Here is a 27,213-nt window from a genome sequence, read left to right as displayed (position 1 = left end):
TTAAATATATTTCAAACAGCAGCACTGCATGCAGCAGAGCCCTGAAACAGAGTTAGACAAACGTAAGAGAAACTTTGAAGTTGGAGGTTATAGGTTAGCAAACAGACAGATAACCAGCTATTTGATGGGAAAAAAAACCCCAAAAAAACAAGGCCTTTGAGAAAATACTGAATATTGCATCTACAGTTTGTTTTAGGTTAAACTAAATTTTATGCGAACTGTTGACACATGAAAAAAAAAGTGATAAATGGATTTGGAAAAATAAAATATAATTTGATTTTAAATGATATGGCAAATAGAAAAAGAAGTTTTACCAGTAAGGCCAGATGAGGGTAAAAAAAATGGATCTAATACAAAAAATTGACTGAAGAAAATATTAATTGTAAAGCCCTCAATAAAATAAACTGATTAAATCCAAAGTCAGCTAATAATAAGTCACACCAACAACAAAATATGCTTAAACGTTAAAAAGTTTATTTATAATAAAATATGAACAGTTTGAATTTTGAAAAAAGTAGAAATGTTTGACAATTGTGCGTTTCTAAAAAAAAAAAAAAAAATTAATAATTGAAAAACAGCATCGGTCAGAACTGTGACGGATACTGAGTAAACACCTTCTCCATGATCTTCTTTTCTGTCCCTCCCTCTTATCCGGCCTCATGACTTACGCCGTCGCTTTCCCATCACCGGTGATGAAGCTCCGCCGCCGTCTCTGGAGCTGGACGGTCGCTTTTGGACCGACGTACCCGCCGGGTCTCTGTTAGTGAACATTTACAGAGGATGTGTTTATTTATGTGTGAACTGAAGAGAATGAAAGATTCAGGCTATTGCATCAATAAACTTCAGAGGGCATGAAGATTTTATCTTTTATTGATGTGAACAAGGAAAATACAGCACATAATGTTTGATGTATTGACTTTTAAAAGGCACTGATCAGATAAATACTAAACAGCCTGAACAAGTACAAGCTGCTTTATTTCATGAAACATCCTTCCGTTTTGCCACATGATGTGCACTAATCATGCACACTTACTGTAACACCAGCTTCTTGGCTTGTGCTCACAATCAATACCACAAAAGCTTACAGCAATAAATCACCCCCCAAACCATGAATTATCAGCTGTAGGACTCAGAGGACCGTCTTAAAGCCATGATGACAATGATATATGTTCATCTACAACTATAAAAGACATAAGTACAGACCTTGTAAACCTGTTTTCTTCTTTTCAACCATCTACCACCCTAAAAAAGCACACAACCAGCCAGAGTAAGGAAAGTCATACAATTTAATCACTTCTAAGATTAGGTTGTTTCCTGGTCAGACATCTGCACACATGATTACTTTAACTATTACCATCTCGATGGATTACGTTTAACAAGCTATCCAGTGTAATTATGATGCACATGGCAAATGGAAAATGAAAATTGGCTCTTATTTGCCTGCAGCTGCCAGAAGTAACCAGAAGTTCATGTAGTTAATTAAACACTAAAAGCCTTTTTTTTATGTTAACCAAAATTTTGCATTCCCTAAAAAAAAAGTGATAAATACATCTTCCCTACTCACATAATGGAATCTACTTTAAGTTCTTCAACCTTATTTACAGTCATGTTAAAATTCACAAGGTGCTTATTGTAACCCATCTTCCCTTGCCTTGCATTGTCCTTTATTCTTTTATATAAACTGAATCAGTACATTTATTTATAGAGTTAAACTTCATTGCAGTCAGAGGACAGAGGTGGACAGGGTACTCCATACCCCTAAATAAGCTGCTTTCTCGTTATCCTGTCGATATTTCTTGCTACAATGAGGTCTCAGGTGGGCTCCAACCCATTGCACACAGTGTTTAGAGTGCCATTAGTGAATTACCTGCGGCTTTATGGCTGGGGGGAACAAAAAATTCCAGCATAGGAATTTGGGTGAGGCCACGTGTGGGTAGCAAAAGGATGGCTAGGCATTTAAATGCAGTGGTTTACCGATAATCATAGGACAGAGATAAAAAATGTTACCTGATAACATACCATTTCTTTTCATGCTTGTTCCAAACAGAACACTGGACTCCTGAATAGATTTTTTATTTATTTATTTATTTGTATATTTTAAATCAGTGGTGACAGTAAAGCTTTCTGTATATACACAAAATTTTATGGCAACAACATGTCTAAAAAAAAAAAAAATAAAAAAGTTGCGGCATGACAACAAAATGCGAGAAAGATACAAAAAAGAAACATCTGGAGGAACATGTTGCAACTAATTGAGGTAACTGGCATTAAACAAAGAAGCACCTTAGAGAGGGAATCGCTCAGAAGCAAAGATGGCAGAAGTTCAGCCATCTGCAGAGCAATTTTACAATAATTTTCCAAAACATACAATTTAGAATACTTTGAATACTGAAAAAATAGAGTACAAAAAAAACAAAAAAAACATCAGAAGATTCAGAGAAACTGGAGATTTCCTAATTTTTCAGAAAATATGAACACCTCCTCTTCTAGACTTACAGGGAAAGGAACCATCTAGCTAGCTATCAGTGTTCAACTGAACAGCCTGTGTCACAGATGGTATGGGAGTGTATTAAAGCATATAGAACTTGTAACATGAACAGCTGGGAAGACACCAGTAAGGCCTAAGAGCAATATATACTCCCATCTAGAAGAAATCTTTTTAGGGTTAGCCTTGCATATTTCAGCAAGATAACACTAATCTGCACACTACATCTATTACAACAGCGTGGCTTTGTAGGAGGGTGCTAGACAGGCCTGTCTCATCATGAAATCATCATGAAACCCAAAATACAACAGAGGACACAGCTTGCATAGTAGAAAAGAGACACATCAGACAAAAATGAGACAACAAACCTCCCCTAACATTCCCAAACTTGTCTCCTCAGTTCCCATTCATTTACAGACTTGTTAAAAAAACAGAGGGGACGCTAAACTTTAAGGTAAACATGGTCCTGTCCAGACTTTATAAGCTGTGTTTCTGCCATCAAATTCAAGAAGAGCTCATATTTTACATGAAAGGGAAATTTCTTAGTTTTAACATTTGATATGTTGTCTGTCGTCTCCTGTGAAGAAAATACCTTTTTATGAGATTTGCACTCCATTTTTATTTATATTTACAGACGCTTTGGGAATTGGGGTTGTAAAATCTCCTCTAGACAAAACCGTTTGATTTCACTGTACAGTATAATGAAAGAGCAGGTAGGTATCGTGGTGTTATTCGGAACTTATTAAGAATGGAGTAAAGAAAATGCCTGACATTTGCTTGTTATTTGCAGATAACCTATTCCAGTAAAAATGTGTTTCAGAAGCATAGTCAACCTAAATACAACAGTATGTAGAGAAAACTCCGCTACCCTGGGGATATAATTATGAGCGTATGAATTAGTGTCCTAGTCCGTGATTCGCAAGTGAATTAGCTCCAAGTCTGGGCAGTTATTCATTTGTATCCTTTGGAGACTAAGAAATGTGTGTGGCTGCCTCATTGCATTGTCAAAGACATTTGACTGAGATGACAGCAATCTTGTAACAATGAAAGGGGGGAAATAGATTAAAATACACAAAGCAGTACTTTAAAAGAGAGTGTAGTAATGCTGACTATAAGAAAGACTATGCAGCCAACTTTTTACAGCTATAATTAGACCAACATGATGGCCAGATAACTGGATTCATTACATTGCATTCCCTGAAACAACTTGTTAAAACCACCAGGAGGACCTCAGAGAGACAAACTAGAACTTAAAAAAAAAAAAAAACAAAACTACAAACAAATAAACAAATCCTTCACTACTGCTCAACAATTTGTTTCCAAGAATGACTTGTTATATTGTAGTGCCAAAACTGAGGCTGGAAGGCTCTGTAAGATCCAGCTGAAGACGGATGTTGGGGATTTACAGGGAAATCAGTCTCCAAAGCTGTGACCGCACTACAAACCACCGGAGCAGCAAAGAGAAAGAACATTCACTTCTTCCTTTTGGATTGTTGTTGCCAGTCTGCAAGCTGGTACTTGATCAACCCTGGCTGGATCACCTGCACAGGGAGTTTGAATGTACGAAGATGTAAAAACATCTTTTGACCCCCCCCCAGGAATGCCACTGAACGTTCAACCGAGTGTATATATGTAGATGCATCCTGTATCCCGCCTCTGATAAGAAAAGGATTTCTCAAATTGCCAAATTGTGAGATGAGGAGTCGTGCACATTTCACATATGATGTTATATAAAATCAATACAGCTGTTTTATGACCTTTTAAAAATACAGTCAAAAGTTTGGACACATGTTTCCATTAGATTTAATGTAAGTATTTGTATGCTTGTTTTATAAAACAGCAAAATCGAATTCAAGATGTTTACTTTCCTAAATGTGAATCATTTTCTCTGGTTTAGATTCATGTCCGGCAGCTACTACTTAAATCAAGTAAGTATTATTTATACAGCACCTTTCACAGACATTCGTCACAAAGTGCTTCATAGAGCAGATAAAATTCACAGTTACATAAAATACACAAAAATACACGCGTGTTAACTTCTTACATAAAGATGTTTACTCAAATAAATGGGTTCAGCACTTTAAGCAAACACAGATCTTAAAGTGCTTCTATGCCTCTATCTTTAAAAGAAAAAAAATGAATTATGTTTACATTTAAATAATCCTTATTCTTTATTTTTTTTCATTTTCTATTTATTAATAATGGAGGATCCTTATTCTTGACATACATATAAGAAGTATATTTGCAATTAAATTGTATACTTTGGGTAACGTTTGAATCAGATGTGATAAATGATTTATTAATGTATTATATTTGACAAAAGTAACAAAAAAAATAAAGTTAACAAAAACGGACCTACAAACTGCAATCATAGAGGTAGAGTTAGAGCTTCTAGCGGTACGAGGAGGATCAAAGACTGACATGTAAGTTACTGTGGTAAACTCTTCTATAAACAGGATGATAAAACTAGTAAGGATACTACAACTGCATGTTAAAAACTATTTTTTTTTTTTTTTTTTGGCAACACAGTTAACAAAAATGTAAATATTTTTTCAAGAGAAAGAAAAAAGAAAAACCAGAATGACTTACTCTTTGTTCCGGGAAAGCTCCGGACCAAATATGTCTGAAATAGAACTGAAAGAGGAAAAAAGGGAGAAAAGAGAGAGAAAACACATAATACAAAGTTTAACTGAGACAAGATTTTTTTTAATGCTTGAAAATAAAGGTATATGAGACTAAATGTACTAAATGTATCTTTACAATCTAGAAAATATCTGTTCTTAAATGCAGTAGGCTCGTCTCCATCACTAAAAGACTTTCTAACCACAGGACTAAAAAAATAAATAAATAAATAAATGAAAACAGTGAGTGCTGGTTGCGCCCTGCCGTGCTGACATTCAACCAGTGAGAAAAGGTGAAAGCAGATGCAGGTTGAGCAGAAAGGACAACAAAATGTGTCTCTTCAAATTATTGGGAGGGTTCACTTTGATCTGAAGCCATCTTTAAATGTTGTGATAATCCTGCTGTTTATACGTCATTTTGGTTATAATATAGTGACACTGCCACGTAGCCAAACATGTAAACAATTTCTTTTGTCACAGCAACTACATTGTATGACAAGTTGAAAAAAAAAAACTATCAGGTTTATTTCATGCTGTGTGTGTGCTACGAGTAAAACAATCTGTTATTACTGGAGTACAATGCTAATGCCTGGCTGTTGTATCAGATGGCTGATTCGGTTGTTAAGCCTCTTTTGGCACAAACATAACAATTTATCCCGTGATGTCCTCTGTTAGCATCCCTTCTGTCTGCCAAGGTTCACGGCTGTTGTTGCCCAGCAACCTTTACAACACAATTCTCCGTATGAGGTTTTGAGGCTGTTTGAACTTTGTTTTTTTTTCCTAGTAGTGTAGTGAATGTAAAAAATAACTCAAACTATGATGAATGGTTCTTCTAAATATCTGGTGAGATTAAAAATAAAAAATAAAAAAAATATCTGGATATGAAGGACTTTTGGACTTCCTCTTAACAAATTTCCAAAAAAACAAAAAATCTATAGAAATTAGTTCAACAGTCACTGATGATCACACAGCAACAGATGAACAGGAATAAAATGTTATATCATCAACAAATGACATAATCCAAGCTTAAATCAATGAAATAAGAAGTGAAGTGAACATTATTATATGATTTAGGCATACAACTTGCTGGATAAATTAACCTTTTTAATATATACTTATAATAAACTGCATACAAAGTGAGCAGGTCACAACCTACAGGATTCCTGCATTATCACACCTACAACACACACTTATTCATTTCCAAAGGCCACTTCAAATAACAGCATTTACATATCTGCTCGTTATGGAACCGCAACTAATATGTCTGACAATAACTTACATCTGGACTGTAGTTCTGCAGAGTACATAAAGATTATAATTAGCATGCCAACTCTCTTAATGAATAAGAAACCTAGTTTCCTTGAAGGAAAACTCAACATAATTGATTTAGAGATGCTCCACAAGCAGTACTTAAGCTTTGCCACCGTTCTCAGAAGAATTTCTTAACATGTACTAATTACACATACTGCTAAGATGCTGGAGAATCACAATCAAGAAGTCGGTGGAAAAGACTTTAAATCTCCAAAAAAAACTTGACAAGTTCTTAGTGTGGCCGGAAGCTCAATACACCAGTGTGATGCTTTTCATGGCCGACCTTCATATCCGAGTCATATTTCTTTGGAAATCTACTCCCACATACAATATAAAAAATGTAGGGGTCGGGATTTAAAGGGTGTAGCTCGTGCTACAAACAAGCTATTAGCTTGAACCTGCTGTTTATCAAGGGCAACCGCTTTCTTAATTAACTTGTGATGCCTGAAGAAGTCCAAATACTTTGTTTCCCTTTATCGGCTTAAATATTATGTAATACAGCATGGATGAAAGAGCTCAAGCCATCATTAGAACTGAGAACAAACAAGTCTGCCCAGTGGATTCCACAAACTTTCAAGCAGGTTTTGTACATATTCTGCGCTTTCTCTTCAGTCCACTTCATTAATAGAAACAAAAAACTTCAAGAATGGACAAATCAGTCGCATGGAAAATTTTGAATGGCAGGTTGATAACTGCAGCTCTCAGCTGAAAGCAGACAAGAAGCAATGAATACCATTTTGATAGCGTGCTGAAGGAGCTTGTCTGGTCTGTAGCATGGTGCTTCATTCAGCTTTGATCTTTGTAATTATGCTCTGAGCCATAATTGAGCTCAGATGGAACAATTACATGACTTCACACTAACACTTTGCATACTTAATTATAAAAAAAGCTAATGGTGCTCAGTGCTAATTTGCTCAGATGTTTAGAACCTGTATAACTAGCTCACTGACTGCAAAACAGATAATAGGATGTCTTACAGTCTTATGTTCCTCATAATTGATAAGGTTCAAGGTTTCTTTATGGATACCCATAGGTAGATCTCTACAGCAAATCTAAACAATCCAAACAATAATCAATCAGTAGAACTCAAAAGTTTCATTAAAAATAATGCTTTACTTTTAAAGAAAAAAATGCACAAAATGTGCTGATGTGGATGTAAAGCAAACTGTTGGATGTGTACAAACTAGTATATTTTACAGTATCTTGGTGCAATGTTGGCACATATGAGCTCCACTGTACTGCAGCATGTTCTCAAAGCTAAACCTGCCGGCCGTCGTGCTCGTTTCAGATTCAGATTTCCAAAACACAAATTCTAAACAGGTTGAGATTGTGCATCTAAAATATAAAATAAAAACATTAATGAGCATCGGCTTTTTGAAGCATACTGTATGAGTCACTTTGTATTTTACTATTTATTTTAAATCACATTTCATTATATATTTCATAACAGGGTTGAATGATGTTGAATCGCAATTTAATGTTTATAGATTTTTGACAAATTTCTGATGACTCATTAAACACTGAATACTTTTCAGTCTTATGTCCAGTTGCCCGGTGTGAAACTACAATTACAATAATTTGAAATTTTTATTTTAATTTTGAATTTTAAGGAAGTACTGCTGTCCTTTGTAGGCCACAGGCTCATTCAAACAAGAAATCAGTCAGTTTGCTGCAGCTTTCAAACATCATTACCTTGATTTTTGCTTTAGTTATATTTAAACTGTACATGATCAGTACCAAGAGCCTTACTTTTCTGAACAGTAACTTACTGTGACAAGACGAATGAGAGGGGTCGGCACAGTTTTTAATTGTGCGGTGGTGGAGCTTATCTAGACTGACAGTTGTTATGCTTTATTTAGAGAAACTTATCTTTCATCTTTGTAATTACAGCCCGAGCTGGAACTGAGGTCAAATGGAACAACTGCATGACTTTACATGAACATGTTAGTTAATCAGGGTGTGTTACTTATATTCTCATTAGCTTCTACCTTACCTGCTGATGGATACGTCGCTCAACGTGGGACTGGATGACAACTCAATCACTTCTGCAAACTGATCCCCATCAGTTTCTCTATCTCCTGCCTCCACCACCATAGAGCTCTTTGGCTCTGCAACCTGATCTGAAAGAGGCAAAAATAAAAACTGTCACGCCACATGCAGGGGCAGATAAAGAGTTGAGCTCTGACATGTCAAGAGTTGTACAAAAACACTTTTAACAAGCTAGACAGGATTTCCACATTCCTAAATGTAAAGTCACTTTAGTGTCCTGTTGGCTCCGATTATCATTTAAATGTTTGTGAAAATCTTGATTCCCACCAACATCCTTTCTAGACATCCTACAAACACAGGTTGTAACATTTGATGAATTCTTTTTTTAATATTACAGATTCTGAAAAACACATGTAAGCACCTACATATGTACAGACACTACAATTATTAAGCGTCTGTCTCCCAGATGCTCCTCCAGTAAAATCATGACCATTCCTGTGGTGGATTTGAAAAAGACAGAACAATAATATGAGCACAATTACTAGCAAATCTCTTTCACAGACACTTGGCAATGACAGTAGTTCCTGCGTCTATCAACAAATTCTTGCTTCCTAAAGGATTTTGAGTAAATTTAAAATGTTATTGCTCAGGTTTAAGTTCTTAAACAGCTTAGCCCCTAAATATGTCTCTAATTTGTTGAGCTAGTATGCACCCTCTCAAATATTGTGATCTGCAAAAGTTCCTCTTGTGATTGTTTTCCCCACACTGTGGAACAGTTGCTTTTGTTTTGCTTTTTTTTTTATTTTTTTATTCATGTTCATGTCTGGCTTTAATTCTTTCCTAAACCTCTGACATGTTGAATAAAACTTTATATTTAAGAGTGGACTACATGACTGGCATTCTGCTGGAAAAAAGAGACTATGAATGTCTTGAAGTGTAAAGCAGGAAAATGATGTTATTCCTTATGGAGAATCATGCATGTCTCAGTACCTGCAGAGTGCAATACTTGAGCATCCCCCTTCTCATCAGTAACTTCCTGTCTAACACGAGCCTGTTTGGAGGTCTCTCGGCGTTGTCGTGCCTGTGCAATTAACCGGTTGAAGTCACTGCTGTGCTGCTTCCCTGTGGACACAAAAGCATAAACAGTTAAAGATGTTGTTTTTTACCATTATGTCAGGATCTTATTAGAAAATAGAATCTCACTAAGTAAATCAGGGGCTGAATACAAAGCTGACTGGGTGACAAACAGCCCGCCCCATGGTGCATCAAAGACAACAATATAGTACAAGTTTAGGAAAACTTAAAGTAATATTCACAACATATTCAACACAGACCCATTTTCAACTTTGAATGTTTGAAATTATGATATTACAAAGAAAACGACAAAAAAACTCAGTCAGTCAGATATTGTTGATGTAAGCCACAAGACGAAAAAAGTCTGGCAAAAAAAATCTGTATATATTTTGCTGTGGTAGTGGATAACAATCCTTGGTATAAAGTAAAAGTGAAAAATAAGAACACAAGCTTAGATTTGGCAGGGACTAAAAAATGCACGAACACAGCCATTACCTGTAATGTAATAAAAGAATTGCAATAAAAAGAAAGTGATATAAGTCTAACAGTGTTGTTGGGGTGGAAAATAAAGACAGTTTTGAAATGAATTATTTTTTCTTCACTGCTCCTTCAAGTTAAAAAGGAGTCAGCTCAGGCACCTGTCAGTGATGCCTCCCAGACACTTTCCAGGTGAATTATTTTAGCCATGGAGGGGCAGGCCTGCTGTGGCCTCCCCTCCTGGAGAAGCTGCAGAAGGAAGGCTGAGGAGGTGGATTTCATGGAAGCTCTGTTTAGATTCTGCAGGCCAAGATGAGAAAGGCTTCTTGTTGAACAAAAGTTTGTCTTTTTATTACAGTCCAATTCGTAAATAACAACACTTTGTCTTCACTGCATGCCTTTTTTTTATTCTTTATTGGGATCCCTGCAAATGTAATTGTAGTTCATGTAGCCTGAGTAGTTTTAAATGTTCCAGTCAAGCTGCAACAACATGGAGTGGAGCTTCACAAGTGATGTAGCAGCACTTGGACAAGATATATTTACAACCAATTATCAATGGCAAAGCAAAATGTATGACAGCCAGGTTAAAAAGACCATTCTTAAGCTGTCTAAAACGCTCATGTACTTACAAGTATTTATGTCCCTCTATAACCTTCTAATGTGGTCATTTGAAGCATCCATCAACACACCAACACTTCTGATGTGATCCCCATCTAAAGTACAACCAGTGAAAGACCACGACCTTGTTTTGACTGTGGTTGCAGTTAAATGTTGCATAGCTGGATTAAGCAAATGACAACTACTGACCGTGAGGCGGGGACACCTGACAGTTAGCAAAGTCACCCATACTAATCAACTGTTTCATGAAAACTAACTCCTTGAACGAGAGAAAAAAGTGGGATTTTGTCATCATAATTACAACAAAACTTCCCACTGCACTTATTTTTAGGAAACTGGTATCATTAAGAATCTCCCCCATGCAGATTATACTAAGGGTGTGGGTAAAATTTTAAATTCACATTTTGATATCTGTATCCTTTATCACTGATGGACAAGCAGAGGCTACTACAAATGTTACCCCCCGCCCCCCCAACATCATTATTCTGGGTTTAAAGAATGTTTTTTTTCATAACCAGCCAACAACGTGTGTGTGTGTGTGTTGTCACAATAAAAGCAGATAAAGCTGTGAGCTCCCGCCGGGATTCAGTGTGTGCATGTGTATATGCTGCTTTCACATTCCTATTTGCTCAGTCACCGTTCTCCATGCTGGCAGAGTGAGTCATCCACATCCTCCTCTGGTAAATCAAGAGGTTATCGCAGCAGAGGAGCTATTTATAGAACCTGTCTCCTGTGAGTTACCTCCATTTCTCAAACACTTTTAAAGTTAGCTCTACAGAGTTATTTCCAGCAGGCTTTTCGTCTAGTCTAGCTATGTCAATATGACTTTGAATGATGCCCTCTAAAACTGTTTTTGTTTTTTTTTTGTTTAACCTTCATCCTGAAGGTAAAAACAGGTCATTTCAAATTTGTATGCTTCCGTATGTCTCGTTGAAAATCTCATAAGGAATGGATTAAGGTGAACTTGAGACAGATAAATATCTAAGTAACCCTACAGGGTTATAAAAAAGTAAAAACTTGGTTATCAACCAAGAGGTAAAAACCATTCGACTGATATTTTCATCTCACCTCACAGCCAAATTACTTACTGTAGACAGTCATTCTGCATGTTCCCACTTCTTACATTGTGCTGATTGAGGCTCCAAATGGAGAGCTTCCAGACTGAGTAACTGTGTTACCCAGCTAATATGTAAAACTGCAACGGCCTTGCCTGTGACATTAAATGGTTTTATATTCTGAATACCATCTGTGAGTTTTTTTTAAAAGGACAGTCTGTATTTCTAGACTGCATTACCATGCAGCGATTACTCAACACAAGACATGTCGCCTCTATGAAGCACTCAAGTTAGAATGACATCTCTACTTGTGGATTTTACTATTAAACTCTGAAAATAAATGCAGTGACAAGTTTCTACAATAGTTGCAAATGTGACAAAACTCCCATCAAAAGCTATCACTGGGGGACTCATTTCTAGAATATGACTTCTAAAATCTTTGTGGCCTGAGCTTTTGTCCTCTAATGTTCTGTGAGTAATAACTCAAAAGTTATTTTGAGATAACAGATTTAGACTGAGGATTTCCTGCCCCATTTCTAGACAGATGTAAGTTTTTTTTCCTTTTTTTTATATCAAGTAACATCAAGTAAAAAAATATATACACTGTCATAAATAAAAACAAATTTTAAGGTAGCACTTAAATGCTCAACACCTCTATTAGATTTTGCAAGGACAACCATGATCAAATGTAAGGTGCTGTCATGTTATGTAAGTGTTATATACAAGTGTGAGGAAGAGAGTAACTTGGGTGGAGAACCTCTCAAACACGAAAGGGAAAAAAATGGAATTAAAATCCGAATGAAAACTAATGTTCTGAACAAAGGGGGAAAAGTTAGTAGTAGAGAGCAGATTTTGCTAGATGCCAACTACGAATACGAACAACTTTATTGATCCAGAAGGAAACCGTTGTGCCAGAGTACAGAAAAAAATATAACAAAAAACATATTGCAAATGGTATGGTTATGAATATATATATCTGTATATATAAATAAATTGTGGTTATGAACAGGTATATGCAGATAAATGTTGCTGTTCTTTTTGTACAGTAAGTTTTTAAAGTTTTTTTAAATTTCCCCCTGCCACTAAAGGGGGAGGAGTTATAAAGTCGGAAGGTAGGAAAGACCTTCTGTGGTGTTGAGTGGAGCTCCTCGGTGGTCTCAGTCTACAACAGAAAGAGTTTTGACTAGACATCAGCAAGCAGGGGGTGAGAGACATTGTCCATGACACTGAAAACTTCCTCAGCATCCTCCTCTCGGACACCTCAGCCACAGACTCCAGTTCAGCTCCTGGGACAGATCCAGTTCTCCTGATGAGCTTGTTGAGCCTGTTAGTGTCAACTGTCTTCAGCCTGCTGCCCCAGCATACTACAGCGTAGAACAGGGGTGGCCAATGTCGGTCCTCAAGAGCCACAATCCTGCAGGTTTTCATGCATCCCTGCAACAACACGCCTGACTCAAATTAAATGGATCCAAATGGATAAGGATTTGCACAATGACTCATTAGTTTGAGTCAGGTGTGTCGGTGCAGGGATGCATGGAAAGCCTGCAGGATTGTGGCTCTCGAGGACCAACGTTGGCCACCCCTGGCGTAGAAGATGACACTGGATACCACTGAGTGATAAAACATCTGCAGCAGGGTCCTGCAGATGTTGAAAGATCTGAGCCTCCTCCTGAGGAAGAACAAGCAACTCTGACCCTTCTTGTAGATGGCATCAGTGTTTATTGTCCAGTCCAGTTTATTGTCTAAGTGGATACCCAGTTACTTGTAGCTGTCCACAACTTCCACTTCTGTACCCCTGATGGCAACAGAGTTCAGACAGGTCTTCTGTTTTCTGAAATCCACAACCTTTGTCCTTGTGACACTGAGCTGCAAATGATTCTTATGTGTCCTGGATTGTGGGCTACCTGACCGGAAGACCACAGTATGTGCGCTTGCAGAACTGTGTGTCGGGCACGGTGGTCTGCAACACTAGAGCACCACAAGGGATTGTCTTCTCCCCTTTCTTTACACCCTCTACACAACTGGCTTCAGCTACTGCACAGAGACCTGCCATCTTCAGAAGTTTTCTGATGACTCTGCTGTAGTTCTTCAAATTCAATTAACAGAACTGCTAAATGTATTTAGATGAGACAGTAAAAAAAGAAGAGCAACAGAGGTGCCAAGCAAGTGCAGGTTATGTGTGTTAGGACATCTATTGGAGATGTTAGAAGAAAAGGTGTTTTAGAAGAGATGAGTCTTTAACACATTCTTGAGGGCAGAGTAAAATGTTAAAAATAAGAGCACAGTCTGTCTTTACTTTCTCTCATGACCTTATGAAATTTGCTTGTCCTACATTATTAGTTGTTACAGAGGTTGCTTGTAAAATTTCATGAACATTTAAAAAAAAAAAAAAAGAAAATTAAACTATTGGTAATGAAAAGAATGATTTTTAATCACCCTGTCCATCATTTTGATGGACACAACAAAAGAAAGCCTAGCATAACCTCTTCAATCAGATGCAGAGGTCAGCCATGTTTCACTTCTCTATGAACTGAGACATAGTGGATAAATAGAAAAAAAAGAAGTACTAAGAAAACAAAAGAATAGAATGGCAGCAATATTTTTTATTATTCTAAATGCTTCTAAATTTGTACACATGGCAAAGGTTTTCTGCTGTTACACTGTGATAAGCTGCATTCATTAAGCAGTAAGAGCTGAGAATGGCCAATTAACTTACTTTTGTGGTTCTGCGACATCTTTCTCTTTTTTCCCCAAACCAATAACACATCCAGATTTCTAACACTGTTTCTCAAAAGCAGACCTGGGCAGTATGAGGAAAATGTGCCACCTAAGTGACCTTTCATTTTAAACTGTCAGATTCCTGAGTCAGGACTTTAAGGTGGAGCATAATAAAAGGTCTGAGGGAGAGAAAGAAAAATGCACTTACTATAATTTGAATGCATCCTGTCAATCTCCTCCGCCGACTGATTCTTTGAGAAAACCATGACCTGCAAAAGATTTAACAGAACTAATGAAAATACATAACTTCATGGGACCAATTTTGGCAATTATCCAAAAATCTGCCTTGTTAGACTTAGCAGCATTTTTCAACATAATAGAGCTTTTCTCCAGCTGTAGAATCCCTATACTACCTTCAGCTTTGCATAGCGTATCACAGCAAACAACCCTCACTAAAATGCAGGACACACTTCACTTCGAATCCTTTTACAGTTCAATCTTACGTTTAGAAGTAAACACATACAGGTTTGATTCTTCCCCGCAGTTGATTTTTGGTCTTCTCATTGGCCTCAACCTCCTTAGCAATCTCTTCAGCTGTTGACAGAAGAAAAATAAACCTTTCATGAAATATTGACCATTGTGCCATGTACCTTGGCAAGGTTTAAACCCATGATGTTGCTGTGTAAAACTGATATATTCCAGAAGAACAAAGAAAAAGACAGTCAGAGGGACCGAATGTTTAGTTATCTCTATACAAACGGGATGTATGTTATCACATTAAATCTAATAACTCCTATGTGGATGCTTAAACTGGATTCCCAGTTGGATTTTCACTGAATAAATATTGATTTAATCTCATTCCGCTGCTGGTTTGTTCATCTGTGGAGTCTTTGTTGGTGTATTTACTCTACTTTAAAGCTTTTTGTTTGGCACACTGCATTGAGGTATGTGCAGATTTTGCTAGATGGTGACATTTATAATAAAGTAATAAGTTAAAAAGGGAGGATACTTTATTAGAAATGCGTGTCATCAACCATCAACCCTCTTGCTACACTGTGAATTGTATCCACTTGAATGAAGAACTGAAATACTTTGGATGTCTGAAGTGGTTGAAAAATATGTCATACAGACCACATCTGCACACACTACCACTCAGTGCTTTGGGAAGCACTTCGCTTACAAGTTTTACCTGATTTTGGGTTTAGGGAGTCACACTGTGCATTGTATAAATGGACGAAATCCTGGTGTCGTCTGATCAGCTGGTCCCGAGAGCCCTGTAGGGACAGATGGCACTCCTTCAGCTTCTTCTTCAGCTCCTGCATTGAAAGCAAGTTGTACACCAGCTTTGTGATTGGACGCCTCCTCTTGCTGAAAGAGCTGAAACAGACAGATGAACTAATTATGTTTGGTAATCAGCAGATATTACAAAGTAATTCCTGAGGTGGATTTCTGCCCAAACATCAATCATTGAATGAACGAAATGCAAGTCCTGGTCATCAGAAGAGAAGACAATTACGTAAATGTTAAGTTAATCAATTATACCACATCATATAACAAAATGATATTAAGGGATGATTAAACATTGCAAGAAACGTCTTCAATTAATCCTTAGAAAATAAAGGTCTTCTACAGATTAAGTATTTCCACTGCTGCACAATAGCAACTCATCATAACAGAACAATATAATTGCTGCCCAAGTCAATCACTCAACCAGGAGAAAAAAGCTTCAAAAGCAATTCAAAAAAGATCCGTCTCCAAAATAATATCACAGACCCCGCCTTTGCCAAATATGCCGCAAGGCTGATGATAAGTTCAACTGTATAATTAAAGTCATTCTGCCAGTTAAAAAAAAAACAAAAAAAAAAAAACAATGGCTAATAAACTCCAGGTGAATGGCTTTGGAGTGAGAGTACTAAAAACTGTAAAGATAAATAATAATTTCCTCCAGACTTCTCCCAAAAAAAAAATGACAAGGACCCTTTCAGCAGAGTTTTTTTTTTTTTTTACTGAAACAAAAGGACTGCAGACAAAGTGAAAGTTAGTTAATGGTAACAATGTGCAATGCAAAGATTTGCATCTTCCTCAAGGCCTGTTTGCTATTTATTTGATACTGCCAGTATTTACTATACAGGTGCCGTGCTAAGGTTAGTGCCTTAAAGACAGACATGTCTTAAATTTTGCTCTTCGCATGCCTGTGACAGCTGCTGCGCAGAAAGCACACATGCACTGCACAACACTGGCAGCAAGAGTGTGGAAGGAAGAGATTTTCCATTTGTGTAAATGTATTTGGAGTGAATCTACAACCAAAAGGAGACATGCAACGTGTGCTGTCCCAAGCCTTTTAGCAGCTTTGAATGTTTTAACTTGTTGTTCTTGTTTGTTTTGTTGTAAAGGACACACCATAACTTGTGTTATGGAGAGATATCATGGTTTACATTGTTTTTACCTGTGTCGTCCCTAAATTAAGAGGAATTTTAAACATTATGAAATGGTAAAGACACAGTGTGGAACTGCAGGTTTGTATTCATATGCCTTCATTTTCTTGGAATGAATGCTTTTAACAGATATCCCAGTCACACAGACCACACTGTTTTTTTCTGGCTGCACATTAGGGTTTAATTACTCTTCCCTCACAAACATGAAATTTAAACTCACCATTCTATAACTTAAGAATGGTACACAGTGCCAGAATTGAAATCACCGTGCCTGGTGTGCTGGGTGCTTTGGTGTCAATTTGTGTTTGTGCACCACCCAATTTTTGCATGCATGCACTGCATGGGTGGCACATTAGAAAAACAGGAGAGAGTCTGCAAACAGATCTGTCTCTACAGGCATCTGTACAACCAATCAAAACTCAAGACTGTACAACTATTACAAAACATGCATGTAGGCATTACATCTGCAAAGAATGGGGAATTTCAAGTAAATATACAATTCTAAATATCTAAGAATTGTTTGACTTTTTTTTAATACTTGGCAAAAATAATCTGGTGTAGGTGGGTAGTTACCTCCTCAAGCTTTCCTTCTTCTCATCTCTGGTAAGACATGCGTCGAGGTGCTTGTTAATAAAATGCTGTGGCACACTTACAGAACAGACAGGACACTCCACTGGAAAAAGAGGCGCATGAGGGTATTATTAGTATCTTAATCAACACTTAACACAAATCAGTGAACTTTGGTTTCTTGAATCTCTTATACTGCCAATCCAAATGACTCCCCTAACTGTTACCAAGGAACCCTTATTTATATTCTAAAGAAATAAATAACTCGACCTTTACATCAACTACAGTCTGGAAATACTTTTTTTTTTCTTTTCTCGTTAAACTATATTTCAGGAATAACAATATTTATACAGCATGGAACTAGGTTAACAAGCATTACTCCAAACCAACAGGTAAAATGGCTTCACCTTTCATTATGGGCTTTACATTCTTTGATGGGGATGAGGAATGTGCCGTTTCAAATCCAGCACATAGACTGTATGAAGCTGGCTCCTCTTTTTTTACTGGCATCAGATCTTGGATAGATGTGTTCATCACCTCCATCGGTTCTTCCTTCACAACCGCTGAAAAGTGAGCTTTTCCTGAATGTAGCGCTGCATCATTTACATTGTGGGTTTGTGCAGTTTGTAATTCGCCCTGCTCAGCGTCTTGAGTTTCTTTACTGGGAGGTGTTCTGAGCTTCTTTTGGAAAAAGTTATTCATAATAGAGCTGCTAGAGTTCTGGCCCTTCTCTCTGGGAGTTTTGCATTTGACAGCTGAAGCCGGGGTCTTTGGTGATATTGGAGGAGAGTCAACATGCGCTTTTGACAACTGCTGCCTGGAAAAATAGCAAAAGCAAAATTGCATGTGAATGAAAAACTAACAGGAGTTAGACATGCAGACAACCAGATAAATTGCATTTATTTCTAATCAGGGAACCCCCTGAAAATCCCCTTAAACAAACAAAAATCTATACATGACAATAAGGCCTGGTGACATTAAGAAAAAAAAGAATAGACATTCAGTGCTAAACAGCACCTGCTTAGTTTTCCTACAGCTTTTCTAATGAGGTAGAAACCTCAGACACTTTGGTTACAGTGTTGGAAAAGTGGAAAGCAAACAAACTGCTGCTGGGCCATCTCTTGGCAGTAAAATGGAACCAATGAGGTGTGATGTTCTGCTTTCCATATTTAAAACTTATTTGAGCTTACTGTTCCCATAAGAGCAGGTTCATGCACATGCATGTGTGTGCCTGCAGATGCACTCTCATGCCACAGCAGTTTTACACAGATGTGATGTGGAAACTCCACCTCCACCTGACAAAGACCTTAAAGAAATATGCTCTCCTGGTAGCATTCATCTGTTCCATCTGTATATTTCTATAAAAGAAATATTTTACATTTCTATTTAAACGGTTTGATTAATTTCAGGAGGAAAACAATTAAATGGGGCTGATCTGAAGACAGTTTAGAGTTTTAACATGATTGTATCCATAATTCATGAATCAGCAGCAGGAAAGGGGCTCCTCATCTTTGCTGGGAGCTCACATTGCTGCAGATATGAAGTGTTTGCAGTGCCTTCAAGTCGATGTTCAACTATGTAATTGTCGCCAGATGGGGCAGGAATCATGAGGTTATAAAAAAAGTTAAAAAGTGTCAAAAACAAATTAACATTCCACTTTAAAGTGGGGTTAATTAACGTGGGAATAACAGTTTATTTATAATCTTACTGTGATACAGGGGTGATCAGAATTATTGAACTGGATTATTGTAAAGTCTTCCTTCTCTATGCTTATAGCGATGAAGCAAAATCATCCAAATGTCCACCACAGAAAGAACCTCAGGTTCATTTCAAGGATTACCAGCTTCTTCACTGGGTGTATTTTTTTCCTTTTTCCTAGCATGTTTAGACACTAATGTTGTGTTTGTGTGAAGAGATTTTTTCTTCATTTTATTAATTAATTTTTTTTTTTTTAACTTAGTATGTGAATATATTTACACAGATAGCATGGTCTTATTGCAGCTGGGTAAAACAGTACATTAGCTTCGTAAACTTATACAAGTGATTAGCAATTAGGATTTGGAATTTGGCAAGCAGTTCTCAAAGCTTGGCACATTTGGGCTTTTTGATTATTTCAGGAAATTTAGTCAAAGTATGTTCAAGAGCGTGCGTTTCAACTAATATCTCACAATAGTTATCTTAAAAAATTATCTTTGGTCAGTTTAAAATGAAGAGAAACAAAGTACTTGTGTGAATAAAAACTATTTTTCTAAATGTAAAATACAATAAAATCATAAGAGATAAGAGTACAGTTGTTTGCACAGGTAGTCATGGATCAATAATAAACTGCCAAAAACAAAAGAAAAAAGTCATTAGAGAACAGCAATGTGGTTTTGTTAATTAAATATCTTTAGGAACAATGTACGGCATGCCTCAGTGTGCAAGCTCCTACCAAAGTAAACTTACAATAGAGGATACGGCAGTCAGTATAGAAATGGAGCATTACAATAACAGCTAATAGTTGCCAGCAAAATAGGCCTCTAGTTTAATGGCAGTAAATTATTGCCATCATCCAAACACCACCTAATGCACACACTTTCCACAGTGAGTGGCCCACTGACGGAAGTAATCCCTAAACATGCTAGAGTACAAAATGTACCCACCAAATGGGCAGATGTTTGAAATATTCTATTAAAAAAAAAAAAAAAATATATATATATATATATATATATATATATATATATATATATATATATATATATCCATACGAGCCAGTTTAACAGAACAACACTGAAATCTACAGACAGAAACATGCATTAAATATAGCATATTTAAATCAGAGAAAAAAGGAAGACTTCAAAATAAAAACTTTATGACAAGTCCATTCCTACATAAAAGCAGCTCTTCATGACAGGGTCACTCACAAGAAATATCTCTTTTCAGACGCTCAATGCTAGACAACAGGAAATTAAAAAGTGGAGGAGAGAGCAGCAGCGTAATCCACTCATTCATAACAGTGATGACGATCAGAGAGACTGCAGAGTGGAGACCTTTCAGGTTACTGATGATTTAGATGTGATTGATGGAGGAGAGCAATATTACAGCTTACTACTGATAACAGCATTTGATTGTTCCATGGGCATCAACCCAAATATTAAAAGACAAAATTCTGATGATTTCTGTAAAAAAATTTCCTCCAGAGCCACAACGTCCACTGATGAGCACAAAAGGAGAAACCGAAGTTTTTAGTACATAACAAGTTTTCCTCCTCACTGTGTGTGTCATCCTTTCCTTCAGTCATTCTTGGTGCAACATCACTGAGAAAAGGTTAGTTTTCATAAATTATATTAGCCCATTTTTCCTTTAGAAAGGAATTATTATGATGCATATAAACAGCCCAACACTTCTGTCTCTAAACTTAAGTCTGTCCAAGACAACCAGGGTGAAGGTTGGTGGGTGGCTGCTCCCACATGGGAAGAGATACCTATAATGATACCAACTGATCTGAGACTATGGTTCTTCTACATTTTCATGTCATACTAGAAGGACTAGAATGCAGAAATAGGTGCAAAAGTGCAAAACAAAGAGGAACCAGAAATTACCTCGGCTCATGACAACAAAATCCCCATTTGATTTAGAGAAAATCTGTAAACATCAGGTAGATTATTAAAAGGCAATTATATAATTGCTTTTTAAGCATTTGTATATTAAAATAATCCAAAAAAGATTCTCCAGTGGCTATTCTGATATCCTGTCAATAACAATGTGATCCCATGAAATCACCATGGCAATCATTTGTCTCCTCAGGTCATAAGAGCATGAAAATACAAATGAGAGGGATTTTCTGGTAAAGACTATGTTCATGGTGGATTCACTGCTATTTCCGATCTGTTGCTGTTGTTATTCTTTTAGTCAAGCCCTGAAGTGGTTTTCTACACATGCCTGTTCCATCATTTCTTACCAATAAAACATTGATCCAACATGATTTTTTTTAAAAGAACATCCAATATAGTAGCATGAGCATTTCCACTGATCCTCGTGTTTTTGATCTGTCTTTCCCCCCAAACCAAATGCAGTGATTCAATGCTCCACAAGCTGGGGTCACCCTAGACTGACAACAATTACCCCAAAAGAAGTGTAACTATTAGTAATGACCTTCAAAATAAAAGACAGGGTGCAGTACGTCATAAAGCTGGGTTAAAAATTTATTTGAGTCTATTCAAATTTAAATAATCCAATATTGATTCATAAAGCTCAGAGATTGAATGGTTTTATGTTTCCTTTTCTGGCTACTCTCACTTTATTTACTGTTGCTCAGTGAGATCTTAGTTTAAATACACAAATAAAAGGTTGCCTGTGATGTAAACCAGTGTTTCTCATTTCAGTTCCTGAGGACCCACTGCACATGTTGCTACTCCAACACACCTGACTCAGATGAATGAACTTTCTCATCAAGTTCTTTCCGAACCTGTTAATGAGACATTTATTTCATTCAGGTGTGTTAAAGTGGGGTTACCTGTAAAGCAGGGGTGCCCAAGTCCGGTCCTCAAGATCTACCATCCTGCAACTTTTAGATGCAACCCTTCTGCAACACACCTGAATCAAATGACTAGCTCATTACCAGACCTCTGCAGAGCTGAATGACATGCAGATGACATCTGATTCAAGTGTGTTGAAAGCGGCAGGATGGTAGGACTCGAGGACCGAACTTGGGCACCCATGCTGTAAAGCATGCAAGGCAGTGGGTCCTGAGGGCCTGGATTTAGAAACCCTGATGTAAAAGTATTGGCAGCTTTTCACCTTACACATTAGAAGCTAATGCTAAAACAGTGGGCTCCGCCATGTTCAACAAACACAGAATGTTTTGAAAATAGCAGGAAGTGACGTCAAGTACATACTCCAAAATAAATCCAATAATGAGTAGAATTTATACAAAATCCAATCAGGCTGCTGTGAATCAATTCTTGAAACTAGTGGTGATACCCAGCCCTCGTATGTCAAAAAAAATATAATCCAAAAAGGTCTTCATTATTCCCAATATAATAATAGAACTGCATTCACACAGTTCACTGATTATCTTACCTTGCAGCTTGAAAAGTCACAACCAAGTCATCCAATAAGCGGTTGTTTCGTAGGTCTTGTTCTGTCATTTGCTAAAAAAGAAAGAGAGCAGTGAAATACAAAACAAAAGCTTCCCTGCAGGGTTTCATTGTATTACTCTGGGATCTATTTTATCTACTGTCATTCTGGAACATCCTCATATTTGTTAAAGTTTTTTTTTCTTTTGTTGTCAAACTACTTTAAGAACCAACTGATCATCAGAACATCTGCAGATTAATTATTCACTTTCCACATCAGGTTTAAAACTGACAATGACTTCCCTGATTATAAACATTCTGGTTCTGCTTCTACTTACTGTATTACAAACTGGACACTGCAGCTTATAGGAAAGAAATTTTCTGATGCACAAAGAGCAAACTGTAAAATAAAACACAAACAGAAAGGGTGTTATGTTTGATCCATTTCGGCAAACAGCTACCCAATTTCCTTTCATTTCCAGCAAAACTCTTCAATTCAGAGGGAACGCCACATGTTCTTCTTCACAGCACCATTGCATTCAGTCAATTTAGAAAAGTACAGTCCATACAAAAAATAGATTCAAGTCAAAATTAAAGCAAAACAATTAAGCCATTCAAGATATATTTGCTTCATCTTCCTGCCTTTAATCTAGAACCCAAATTTTTGCTGTTCATTTATCACTTTCAATATATTTCTGTCTTTTGTTTGCAATAAAAGCCTTTTTATTTTGCTACTTACTGGAGAAGTACAATACACAGTTTTAGAATCAATACTTCACTGAGTGCTTGTGTGGTACTCACAATAAAAAAAACTGAAGCAACTCACATTTCCCATCACTCATCACAAGAAATGTCTTTGATAAAGCTGATTTATTCTGGCTCAACATTCTTGGATTCAATTAGTATTTATTATTATCATTATTATTATTATTATTATTTCTAATCTTAATAACAGTAGTTTTTTGCCAGAGGATCATGCAAACCCTGCATGAACATAGTGATTTGAGAAAAGCACAAGAGGAAAAACACTGTTATGGAAGACTTGCTTGCCAAAGACACGCAACCAAATAGAAATGTATTGATCCAATATCAGCGGCTACAATGCCTCCTTCTAGATCTGACTATTTTTTATGAATAGATTTTATGATAGAGGTGCAGGCTTCCAGACACATGGAGGGGATGCTTGGCTTATTGTGGGTGCCCCCCTATCCCTTGGTTCCTGAAGAGAGAGGGATGGGGCCTTTTCTGCCCCCTGTGCAGAGAAGCAACTATATGTTTGACTAGAGGATGAAAAAAGGTTACTGTTCAGTCAGTATTCCCCCCACAAACAGTAGCCTTTTTTCATCTATAGGCCCCATCCCTCTCTCTGAAGGAACCAAGGGATAGGGGGGCACCCACGCTACCCAGCCCTGCTGCAGTGTAATATTGTCAAGAAGCTTCAAATCTAATACAAAAACTTAAGCAGAACACTCAAAGCAAGGAGGTTATGAACCCACAATCAATACCATGAATCAATCTTGTGATAAGTCTTGTACCAAAAGTTACTTATGAGACGGCAGCTAACGAATAATATGATGTTTCACTTCATAGGTCAAAATTCTGTTTCTGGCAAAACTTTGACCAAGGAAAATTTAAAACTCTTAATGGCTTCTAAAGTGTATCTTCTTCTTTAGAAGTACTTTTGCTTTTTCCTGTCTTACAGCAAATTTCCCTACTGCCGTAAACCCACAGGTGGACATCTTTTTACTCCACTTTAAAATGCTTTCCAACAGTTTTCCAAACAGTCAGCTCAATTTTGCATAATTATACAAGGCACTCAGTGTTTTTTTTTTTTCCAAACACAAAAGCTTTGCCACATTTCTAGGGCAACTTATTAGAATCACAGTTTTTCTTAAAGCTGCTCTGCTTCTTACTTACAATTGTGCGAGCACTGAGTCATCATTGAAATGTTGAGGTAGTCAAAGCAAATAGGACATCGCAGCAGGGTGTCAACATTCTGTGGATGAGAAAACATTCAGGGTTATACATAGATCCAGAACAATATTATTCACATAATGGAATAATAAAACAACCACAGCTCTGGCCATATACTTTTATATGCCATTTTACACTCCATAATTACACTACAAACAGAGATAAAGATTATATTGTATGTAAGGTTTACTTTATTTATCATTAAATTGTTTAAACGCAATTACTTGAAGTGATGGATAATGGTTTTCTTATTGGCTGAAATAATTTCCAAGACAAATGCTTTATTTCCATATAATTATAAATCATTCGCATCCTCTCCTGCTGTGGTGCTGTCAGGCAATTACACCTCAACAAAACCAACTATTTTGAGTTTAATTAACCTAGTTTAATTTCCATAGCTAAAGCAAACTCGTTACATCTCATTTCTATTGTACTCATGTTGAAAATACCGAATGTTAAAAAGTCCATGCTTCACTCTCGCGATGTCTTTTATAAAGACGTTTTAATACGTTAACATCATGTTCTAACTGTTGGGACAGTATTCCAAGTTGCTAAATAAGCTATGATCAATATTAAGTGGGAACTGTTATGTTAAATCATGGACGTGTTTGTTGATTTATTACTGTTCAGTTAGCTAAGATCACACGAACAAATATGTGCAGACCAGTTTGTAAAAGAAAACAACTGAATTGACTTTTTAAAAAACTGTTTATACGTTTAAATTTTCCTGTTTCGGGGGTCCAGCTTAATACTAGCTGATGTGGTTTCCCACTTTAGCTAAGGGCTAGTAGCCTTCACATCATTAAAACAAATACACTTAATAATAAACATGGCGAAAACTTACTTTCAGACATGCAAGACTCGGCGGTAAATCCGCTTCTATCTGATACGCCATGATCAGAAAAAGTGCACAGATTCGAAAAGTTTAACACTTATTTCTAGCAGAGTCCCGCTCGAATGGACGCAAAATGACGTCACTTATCAACTTCCGCTAGCCACCGGTAGGTCTGTTGCGTTAGCTGCTGCTGGGATTTGCCAGTATCTAATTAGATCCCACCACCTCCCCCTCTTTTTTTTTTTTTTTTTTTTTTTTTTACAGCTTCACATAAAGTAAAATTAGTCTGTCTGTTGGTTAGCAACATAACTCACTTAAAGTGAAATTAATAGGTGGAATTGCCATGTGTTAGCCAACACAAAACCAATAGAATATGTCCTTTGTTATTACTATTTTAATAAAACTTTAGACAGCATATTTCTGATACTTTTGTATTCATGATAAAGTGAACTGCTTTATTGAAATGTACTGTATATGTTTAAATTGTTGCGTCATTATGAGTAATGTTCTCACATTTTCGAGGTACATCGAATGCAGCAAGTAGCCAAAAAAGAGAGAGAGAGAGAGAGAGAGAGAAAGAGAGAGAGAGAGAGAGAGAGAGATTACTATTACCTCCACCAAGGTCATGTGTTTGGCGTGTCTGTCTGTCTGTCTGTCTGTCGGTTAGCAACATAGCTCAAAACGTTATGGACATCTTTTGATTAGATTTTCAGAAAATCTCAGAAATTGAACGAGGAACAAGTAATTAAATTTTGGGTGTGATCCGGATCACCACCTGGATCCAGGGATTTTTTTAAGGATTCTTAATAAATGAATGAATGAATGAAAGAATGAATGAATGAATGAATGAATGAATGAATGAATGTAATGACTTGTCAGAGGTCTGCGCTTCTAAAGTTGTAAAGTTGTACAAAGGCAGTGAAAGAAAGAATGCTCCCAATGTCTTATTTAAAGATCTAGCACTTTAAATGTAAATAAATATAATTGATGTTTTTGTAAAGGAGTATGATTTAATAAATATCAATATTTAATTTGATCAAAACAATTGCTGCTGCTTGTAGAATTCAGTGATGCTCCCATATGTTATAACAACATGATCCACACCACTCATTGAATATTCCTTCGGTAGTCTGTTTCTACTTTCATTTTTGTTGGGTTTCAGTTTTAATTAACCCATTAAAGAACTACATTTCAACAACATATTTCTCTTAATTAACGTGGACATAATGTGTACGTTCTGTTGAGTTGATGCTGAGAGGGATAAATGCAGACACGCTTAAAGACACTGAATAAAAGGCTTTAAGAGGCTGTGAGCAGTTTCTCTTGTGATCAGTCTGTCAGATGATCCTTTTTCCCGAGGGAACACAAAAGTATTGCATTGTAAGGCAAAAATAGACTATTGCATGGAAAAGCAGAAAATGCTGCGAGGTAAAGCAAAAGAAAGAAAATAAATAATTAAAAAATGATCCCATGTCCCTATAGGGTGCTCCGTAGATGGGTCTCTGTATTGCATAGCTTGCATGAATGTAATATTATTCAACTTGTGCATCAAAATTTTATTTTGGCATAGTTTCACTATTGTTGATAACCAACAAAGTTGAAAGAACAAACTAACTGTTTTAATTGTGCTCTAAGGAGACCCTTGTTGAATAAATTACTTTTTATGGTAAATAGAGGGATTTAATGATTATTCAGTGTAGAATGGACTATATTAGCTAAGGAATCCAAACTGTAGATTTTGTGTGTGTGTGTGTGTGTGTGTGCACGCGCACTGAAGAGATGTAATTAAATGACTGAAATCTGAGTAGAAAATGGGTATAGTCGAAAGTTGCTGACTTACTGGTGGTGAATGTAACTTGAATGGCTTGCAATAGTTTTTATCAGTTGCTAAGGTAACAAAATGTTTTGGATGGCAAGTAAAAGTGGGAAAACTTATATAAAACAGGCTAAAAACCTGTTGGAAGCATATATATGCACTGTTTTAACTGTTGCTTTCT

At 36.7% G+C, this 27,213-nt stretch overlaps 1 protein-coding gene across 3 annotated transcripts; it reads right to left on the bottom strand.

The window, feature by feature from the left end:
* Window positions 1-271: 271 nt before the first annotated feature.
* On the bottom strand, window positions 272-25,366 carry rad18 (RAD18 E3 ubiquitin protein ligase). 3 transcript variants are annotated; one of them, XM_041981308.1, is made up of 13 exons: window positions 25,226-25,366; window positions 24,325-24,403; window positions 22,746-22,807; window positions 22,412-22,482; window positions 17,758-18,167; window positions 17,357-17,456; window positions 15,538-15,743; window positions 14,872-14,942; window positions 14,557-14,617; window positions 9,397-9,528; window positions 8,411-8,537; window positions 5,075-5,119; window positions 272-757 (listed from the first exon to the last, which is right to left on the bottom strand). In XM_041981308.1, the coding sequence occupies exons 1-13, from the start codon at window positions 25,274-25,276 to the stop codon at window positions 658-660; spliced, it is 1,515 nt and encodes a 504-aa protein (XP_041837242.1). In that variant the 5' UTR covers window positions 25,277-25,366; the 3' UTR covers window positions 272-657. The 3 variants fall into 3 exon arrangements, with proteins under 3 accessions (XP_041837242.1, XP_041837244.1, XP_041837243.1); XM_041981309.1 differs by having other exon boundaries at window positions 273-757; window positions 15,538-15,725; XM_041981310.1 differs by lacking the exon at window positions 5,075-5,119.
* Window positions 25,367-27,213: the final 1,847 nt, after the last annotated feature.

Source organism: Melanotaenia boesemani, chromosome 3 (genome assembly GCF_017639745.1).
Source record: "Melanotaenia boesemani isolate fMelBoe1 chromosome 3, fMelBoe1.pri, whole genome shotgun sequence".
Classification (NCBI taxonomy): Eukaryota; Metazoa; Chordata; class Actinopteri; order Atheriniformes; family Melanotaeniidae; genus Melanotaenia; species Melanotaenia boesemani.
Note: the sequence above shows the minus strand (reverse complement) of the source record. Positions and strands in the feature narration are given on the sequence as shown.

Bases quoted from the DNA above. Each gene is read 5' to 3' on its own strand.
- rad18 (XM_041981308.1), bottom strand. From the start codon at position 25,276: ATGGCGTATCAGATAGAAGCGGATTTACCGCCGAGTCTTGCATGTCTG. The intron at 15,744-17,356 runs GTAACTACCCAC...AAACATAATTAG, and splicing joins AAGAAGGAAAGCTTGAGGAG to TTCATCTGTCTGTTTCAGCT. The intron at 14,943-15,537 runs GTAAAACTTGTA...TTCTGTCAACAG, and splicing joins CTCCCTAAACCCAAAATCAG to CTGAAGAGATTGCTAAGGAG.